General features: G+C 32.7%; 1 protein-coding gene across 1 annotated transcript; it reads left to right on the top strand.

The window, feature by feature from the left end:
* Positions 1-498: 498 nt before the first annotated feature.
* LOC141532091 (uncharacterized) lies at positions 499-1,865 on the top strand. Its single transcript, XM_074250262.1, has 2 exons — positions 499-1,272; positions 1,470-1,865. The coding sequence occupies exons 1-2, from the start codon at positions 894-896 to the stop codon at positions 1,787-1,789; spliced, it is 699 nt and encodes a 232-aa protein (XP_074106363.1). The 5' UTR covers positions 499-893; the 3' UTR covers positions 1,790-1,865.
* Positions 1,866-8,712: the final 6,847 nt, after the last annotated feature.

The raw sequence follows: 8,712 nt of genomic DNA, 5'->3' as shown, positions 1-8,712 counted from the left end.
AAATGATAAATCTAAATCACTAAATGAAATGTGAGTTTTTATGTAATAATAAATTTTATTGTTGTATTTTTACAAATTTTTCTTGCATTTACATAATATTAAGTAAAAACGAATTCATTTTGATTACAAGTTACATTTTTTGAATTATTTTTTATATACAAAGTTACATCTGATAAAAAATTTAGTCCCATTCAATACTTTTGAATTCCATTTTAGAATTAAAAAGTATTAAAGACATCCAAGAATGAATCTTGTTCAATACTTTTTAATTCCATTATAAGATATTAGAAAGTATTCAAATAATTGAAGTTTCAATTCCATTCAATATTTTTCAAAATCTCTGTGTGGATTGAAAAGAATTGAAAAAATTTTCAATACTTTTCAATCAATATTTTTAATCAGGGCAAATAAATTAAACAGTACTATGAATACGATGGAAGTAGATGAAAGTCATGAGTATTTACAACATTTAATTATTATAAATTTTAATCAGAATTGAAAATAAATTAAATTGATTATAAATTATGAATAATAAAGTATATTATAGTTTTTCTAATTAATTATATGATAAATGTCAATATGTTCGTAGATGATAAATAAAAAACTCTTTGTGTTCCTTATTTGATGTCAAAATGAATGAGTTCCATATTTTTGCTTCCATTAATTAAATAACAACGCTTATTTTAGATTTGAATCAACCCTCAACCAGCCATGAGATTGTTCGAAGTGAGGAATCAGAGTCATCTTCAACCCTTACATTAAGTCAAGCTACAAATTTCGGTTCAGATTTAGAGTATGTGCCTCAAATACCGACAACACGAGCAAAAATAAATATTCTAACTCCAGAGCTTATCTCAGCACTCGACAGAGCTAATGTTAGTAGTAGAAATGCGATGTTCATTATTGCTCCAGTTCTATCAAGTGTTGGTGTTAATGTAGAAGATACAACTCTTAGTTATCGAACAATTCAACGAACTCGCATGCTCTTACGAAAAGACATTGCTATAGGACTAAAAGATAACTTCAAAGCTCATGATAAATTTGTCGTGCATTGGGATGGGAAAATACTGAATGACAATTCTGAATCGAAATTTGTGGATCGATTACCGATTATTTTGACTGCTTTTGGTACTGAGCAGTTACTTGGAGTTCCAAAAATGAATAGTGGATCGGCAGAAAATCAAACAGCAACCATCTTGTCAACGTTAAATCAATGGGGTATTATTAGTTACATCAAGGCGATGTGTTTTGACACGACTGCGGTTAATACGGGTAACTAATCAATGATAAAATATTTAAAAGAAAATTTTATTTTCATCGTACTAGTTGAATTGTTTTCATACATTAATTAAATTTTCGACACGTGCCCATTAGTTATAATTCTTTATTTATTTATAGATTTTAAATATGCGTTACAATTTTTATTAAATACAGAACTTAAAGTGTAATTATCTATTTTTACTATACAGGAATCCATCATGGTACATGTAAAGAAATTGAAAAGGCCTTAGGAAAAGAATTAATTTGGTTACCATGTCGCCATCATATTTATGAGATCATTTTAAGGAGTGCATTCGAAGTCTATTGGCCAGTATCATCCGGACCAAATGTTCCAATATTTGGCAGATTCAAAAAATTTTGGGACACATTCGATAAAACGAAGTATAAATCTGGTGTTGAAGATAGTATTGTTGCTAATATTATTACGAATGAAAAAAATAATCTATCTTCATTTATTAAGCGATACTTACAGGTATTATTTAAATACAATTTTAAGTGTAGAGGATAATTTTTGATTTTTTACGAATAATTGATTACTTTTGGTAGTTATCGCAACCCCGAGATGACTATAAAGAAATATTGGAATTGTCATCAATTTTTCTGGGAGAAATGCCACGAGAGCAAGTTTTCTTCAAGCGTCCTGGTGCAGTTCATCATGCAAGATAGATGGCAAAGGCAATTTATTACCTAAAAATGTTTATTTTTAGAGATGAATTTGACCTTTCTAAGAAAGACTTGGATGGTCTTCGACAATTTTGTATTTTCATAGTTATGGTGTATGTAAAAGCTTGGTTTTCATCAACTTCTGCGACTTCTGCTGCTAATCACGACTTAGAGTTTATGAAAAATTTAATTGAGTACAGTAAAATTAATTCTTTAATTTCCTTGGCTACATTGGCTACATGTGAAAAAATGACTTCACATTTATGGTACTTAAGTGAGGAACTTGCTATTTTATCACTTTTTGATGATACCGTTCCATTAAACATAAAGAAGAATATTGTCGAAGCTGTTAAGACTCGCGAAGGTACAGATTCTAAAGCAAGAAGATTTATTATTGATAGAAAAAATTTACATTTAATTCTGCAAAAAATATAAGTGACTTTGTTTCTAAGAAGTCATTAAAACTTTTGAGATCTTTGATCTGCCGTATGATTTTCTTGACAAAAATATTGATTTATGGTCTACTGATGAGAGTTATAATGAAAATAAAGAATTTTTCGCACAATTGAAAGTTGTTAATGATGTGGCAGAGCGAGGTGTCGCATTAGTAAGTGAATATAACCAATGCTTAACGAAAGACGAAGAGCAATTTTAATTTTTATTGCAAGTTGTGAAAGAGCATCGAAAAAACTACCCTACTTGCAACAAAAAATTGTTTGAAAATAAATAGCTCAGTTGAAAATTGAAATAAAAAACTTTCTTATAACTAATTGGACATTTTTTTCTCTAAAACTGAAATCATAATATATTTATAATGAAAACTTTGCTTTTTTTATTGATAAATGATTAACTACGCGATAAATAATGTACAATTTATTTTTTAAATGTAGATAAAAATACTTACACATAAAAAAAATCTTGAAAAACATTTTGAAGTTTCTCAGTTGATGAAAAAAAATTTTTTCATGTAAATTTTCTCAAAACTGATAGATTAAATTGAAATTTTTCGATTATTTAATCAAAAACTCTTAAAATCGATATACATGAAAGTTTGATGATGAATATCTTTTGAACGATTAATTTAATCGCCAAAACGGAAGATACCATTTTTATAGAGCAGTTAATTTGCTACAAAAATTTCTATTGCCCATTCAATAATAGCCATTTCTTGTCGAGTTATAAAATTCATAAACAAAAGTGACATTTGACTTAAAATAATCAATCTTAAATCTTCAATATTAGTGAAATGGTGAGGTTTACGGAAAAAACATAAGATACCTTTTTTGTAGTGCATTAAATTTCCTACAAAATTCTTAAAAAAATTTTTTTCTATACGACCAATTAATGATGAGGAATAAATTTTTTTCTATTGGACTGAGAAAAAAATAAAAAACTGCGACGCGGAGGATCTTCCTATTAAAATTAAGAGTTCATATTTGGTGAGAATTTTTTTAAGGTGCCTAGTAACCCATTTTTCCGTATTAATTGTAAAAAAAAATAGTTGATTTTTTTGACCCACCCTAGTGTATATAACCTATAAAAGTGTACATAACCTATAAGCAGTGTATATAACCTATAAACAGTGTATATAACCTATAAACAGTGTACATAACCTATAATATTGTGTAAGACAGTAGTGATTCTCGTTCCAAAATGGCACAACATAACCTCATCGAGGCTCTCAAGAACTTGGTGGACACTATTGCAGTCTCATATGCTGATCTGTTAGGAGAGCAGCTCACTGATGAACATCGTCAAAGGTGTTTACGAGTGTGTGAGGAGACCATTGAATACTTCAACACAATATTACTGGATCCTGGAACAACAATTCAAGTGAGACGAAGTACTCAAGCGCACATCAACCAACTCAACTGGTTTACCGATCAGTTCTCCAGACTCGGTAACCAAGTAGTTGGTGGAGATCTTAACCAAGGAGTTAAATGGAAGGACTTGGAGAATGCTTTTGCTGGTAACATCCAGACTGGATGTGTTGTCAATCAACATCACAAAGATCCAGCATCATTTCTCCAGGCCTCACAGGACATCATCATCAACAAGGTACAGAGTGTCTTGAGAGATCTGGCAGGGCTGAAAGTGAATGTTGAACTCTTTTGTACATTCCGGAAACAAGAAGATGTAGAAGAGCGAAAGTCTTTCATCACTAAAAGTCGTGAGATTCTCCCTGCTACATCTCTCCAGGATTGGTACAGTGAACATGTATACGACAAATTACTTCAAAGAATCGAAGAATTTGAACATGAGGGTTCCGGATGGAGTCTGCTTGGACCGAACAGCTTGATGGTAACCATGTCAAGATTCGCACCAACCCAAGTTGGAAACTCCACCTTCGTCAGATTGCCAAAGGATATTGTCAAGAAGAAGAATGCGGTTACGAACATCCAGAACAATGATGAGTTCTGCTTCCTGTGGTGTGTCAACGCTGCCTTGCATCCACCAGTATTGGTTCCGGGTGATCCTACAAGTTATCGACACTTCAGCGTCAGATTAAATTATGAAGGTATTCAATTTCCAATCAAACTTAATGATATACCAAAATTTGAAAAAATGAATGCCCTTAGCATTAATGTATATGGTATAGAGTCAGAATTCACAGGTAAAACGTCTGAAAAAAGTACTATTATCCCATTATATTTAAGTAACTTCGAGTCAGAAATACCAACAATACATTTATTAATGATTAAAAAAAGTGTTAATTATACTGATAATTTAGATAATATTGAGTCTGTCTATCACTTTGCATGGATACATAATCTTTCTGGATTAATTACAAGTCAAATATCTCTAGGTAGACATAGATTATACTTTTGTGATCGTTGTTTGAATCATTTCAAATTAGAAAAATGTTATTTAGAGCACCGAGTAGATTGTTTTAAATCTAACAAAGTCCGCATGGAATTTCCCAGTGAAAAAAATAAAATTTTGAAATTCAAAGATTTTAAGTCTAAAGATACTGTGCCGTTTGTGGTTTACGCGGATCTAGAATGCACACTCGAACCCCCAGGAGATGATAAAAAGACAATTAATAAACATGTTCCACACAGTATTGCTTATTATGTACATTGCAGCTATGATAACACACTCTCCAAATTTGAATTAAACCGTTCTCCTGATTGCATAAACTGGTTTGTTAAACAATTAGAGTCATTAGCTCTGGACTTTGAAAAAATTCTAAAGAATCCCATTAAAATGAAACCTTTAACGAAAGAGCAACAAAATAGACACAATCAGGCAACTGAGTGTCACATCTGTGAAAAACCAATCACTTCTACAACAGATAAAGTCTATGATCATTGTCACTTCACAGGTAATTACAGAGATGCTGCACATAAATCATGTAACGTTAATTATCAAAAATCTACCATTATCCCAGTTGTCTTTCATAATTTATCCGGCTATGACTCACACTTTATAATTAAATCCTTAGCTACAGTATTTGAGGGTGAAATAATATTATTACCAATCAATAAAGAGCGATACATTTCTTTCACAAAATCAGTTAAAAATACTTCAGTCTTTCTAAGATTTATTGACTCTTTTAGATTCATGGCCTCCAGTTTAGAGAAATTAGCTTCATACCTTGATGACAAAGACAAACAGATTACGCGACTACACTACCCTGACCCTAACAAATTTAAATTAGCAATACGTAAGGGTGTATTCCCGTATGAGTACATTGACAGCATTGACAGACTAGATGAGAGACAATTACCTGACCCAGAATCATTTTATTCAAAATTAACAAACTCAACTATTTCTGATGATGATTATGCTTTTGCTCAAGTAGTTTGGAATGAATTCGGTATCAATACGTTAGGTGAGTACTCAGACTTGTACTTGAAGACTGATGTACTTCTCCTGGCTGATGTTTTTGAGAATTTTAGACGCAGTTGCTTTAAGACATACAATTTAGATGCCCTACATTTTTATACAGCACCAGGTCTTTCAAACTCTGCAATGTTAAAGCATACTGAAGTAGAACTTGAACTGTTAACTGATCCTGAGATGCTTCTTTTCATTGAAAAGGGTGTTCGTGGTGGGGTATCGATGTGTGCTAATAGACATGCTGAAGCTAACAACCGGTATATGGGCAAAGATTTTGATTCAAACAACCCCGAAACATACTTGATGTACTACGATGTAAATAATTTGTATGGAGCAGCAATGAGTATGTCTTTACCCAAGGGTAAATTTGAATGGGTTGAAAATGTAGACAATGTAGATCAGTTTTTCAATGATGATGAGAGTGTAGGCTACATCCTTGAAGTGGACCTACACTATCCTGAGAAATTACATGATCTACACAAAGATCTACCTTTATGCCCAGAACATTTTGTACCACCTGGCAGCAAACAACAAAAATTAACAACAACTCTGTATGATAAATCTAATTACGTAATACATTATAAGAATTTAAAACAATGTTTAGATTTAGGCTTAGAACATAAGAAAATACAGTGAGTCTTGAAATTTGAGCAGTCAGACTGGCTCAAGTCATACATTGATAAAAATACTGATTGCCGAAAATTAGCGAAAAATGAGTTTGAAAAAAATTTTTATAAATTAATGAATAACGCAGTTTTCGGAAAGACGATGGAAAATGTAAGAAAATATAAAGATGTATATTTGAGAACGAAGTGGCAATGTCGATACAATGTATCCGATTTAGTATGTAGACCTAACTTCCACAGCCTTACAGTTTTCGATGAAGACATGGTTATAGTAGAACTTAAAAAAGCTAGAGTCTGCTTCAACAAACCAATATATGTTGGCTTTAGCATATTAGATTTATCCAAGACTTTTATTTATGACTTCCACTATAATTATGTGCTTGAAAATTATGCAAAAACATCTAAATTATTGTACACTGACACAGACAGTCTAATTTACCAATTCAATGTACCCAAAATCTATGAAGACATCAAACGTGATATCTCAAGGTTTGATACTTCCGATTACCCACCTAACAACGTCTTCAACATGCCCCTTGTTAACAAAAAGGTTCTGGGACTCATGAAGGATGAGAACAATGGAAAAATCATGTCCGAGTTCGTGGGTCTCAGACCCAAATTGTATGCCTTCGAAATCCATGATCCTGAGAAGGAAAAGGATAAGATTAAGAAACGGGCAAAGGGTATCGGAGGATCAGCCTTGAAGACTATCATGTTTGATGACTTCAAAAGATGCCTTTTTGAAAATGTGCTGTTAAAGAAAGAACAGTACATGATCAAAAGCAAAAAACATCAAGTGCACACAATAAAACAGGAGAAACTTGCTCTCAGTTGGGCTGATGACAAACGTCAACTCATTGAGGCAAGCACTGATACTGTGCCTTGGGGTTATAAAGGCTCCTTAGATTTTAAGAAAAGAAAACTTGTAGATGATGAAAATAATAATAAAAGACAAAAAGTTTTGTAATAGTAAAAATAATGTAAATATATTTTCAAGGATTTATGTATTAAGGTTTTGTAAATATAATTTGTGTTTTACATATCTGATTTATTGATCCAACTATTATGTTTAGTATCAAAGCCTAACCATTTAACATAATATTTATTTCTACGTTTTCTAATTACTTTTTCAACAAGATATACATCTGGATATTTGACTTTGCTGAGTTCTTCGTTGTAAAATCCGCCTTCAATTGGTTGATCCTGATAGTCCACGAGCTTGTACGTCGTTGGATTCGTATTCTGCACCGATTTGATTGTGAAGATTTCTGTTGTCCAGTTTGGCGTGTATCCTTTGTCAACAACATGCTTGTACTTGCTGATTCGGACTTTGTCTCCAACTTTGAACTTCTGCTTCGATTTGGTTTTCAGTGGTTGATATATATTTTCCAATAGTTGTTTTTCCTGAGCAGCGGTAACATCAACAGGTTTCATTTTGATGGTACTGTGTTTGGTGTTGTTGTAAGTATTCACCAAGTCATCAAGTATATCAGTCTACTTGTAGCTGCCACGAGCTGTAAATTCTCGCCACATTTTATTCTTGAGTGTTCTATTGAAACGTTCACATATGGATGCTTTGAGATTGCTGAATGTTGAGTAAAGATTTATCTTGTGCTGCTTCATCAGATCTTTGAATTCTTTGTTGTAAAACTCTTTACCCTGATCAACATGGAGATTCTTAGGTACACGACCTTGCTGGACAGGTACAGACTTCATAGCACTAGTGACATCTACACCACTTTTTGATTTAATTGGAACTGCCCAGGCATATTTAGAAAATATGTCTATGATTGTAAGCAGATACTTGTGTCCTTTATTGACTGTCGCATATGGAATCATCTCAACCAAGTCAGCTTGCCAAGTCTCATCGAGACCTCGGATGTCAACATGACGACGTTTATAGTTCCTGCGAGCTGGTTTGTGAAGCTCTTCAGCTATCACTGTCTTTTTGTCGTTCATCGAGTTTCTCAGTGAGATATTTGATATTATTTTGGTGAGAGGAAAGTACTGCTTTAACTTCCTCAATAGTCGTCTGCAAATTTCCCATAGCAGCTTTCAGTATTACTATTTCAGAGTGTAAATGTGAAATAATCTCTTTCTGTTCACTGTCTATACTTTTATTCAGTTCAGACATCTGTCTCAGTACAAACTGCACTGTCGCCGCATCATGTTCATTTGAAGGATTACCGAGATTGCACAACCTTTTATTCTCAATGTTATAGTTTCCATCAGAAGTTACATTGAAACCTCTACCAGCTGGTCCTCGTAGACCTAAGTTATTGTCCAATGGACGTCCAAA

This window comes from Cotesia typhae, unplaced genomic scaffold (assembly GCF_013202065.1).
Source record: "Cotesia typhae breed Kobodo isofemale line unplaced genomic scaffold, CoteBio_Ctyphae contig_56, whole genome shotgun sequence".
NCBI classification, from domain to species: domain Eukaryota; kingdom Metazoa; phylum Arthropoda; class Insecta; order Hymenoptera; family Braconidae; genus Cotesia; species Cotesia typhae.
Note: the sequence above shows the minus strand (reverse complement) of the source record. Positions and strands in the feature narration are given on the sequence as shown.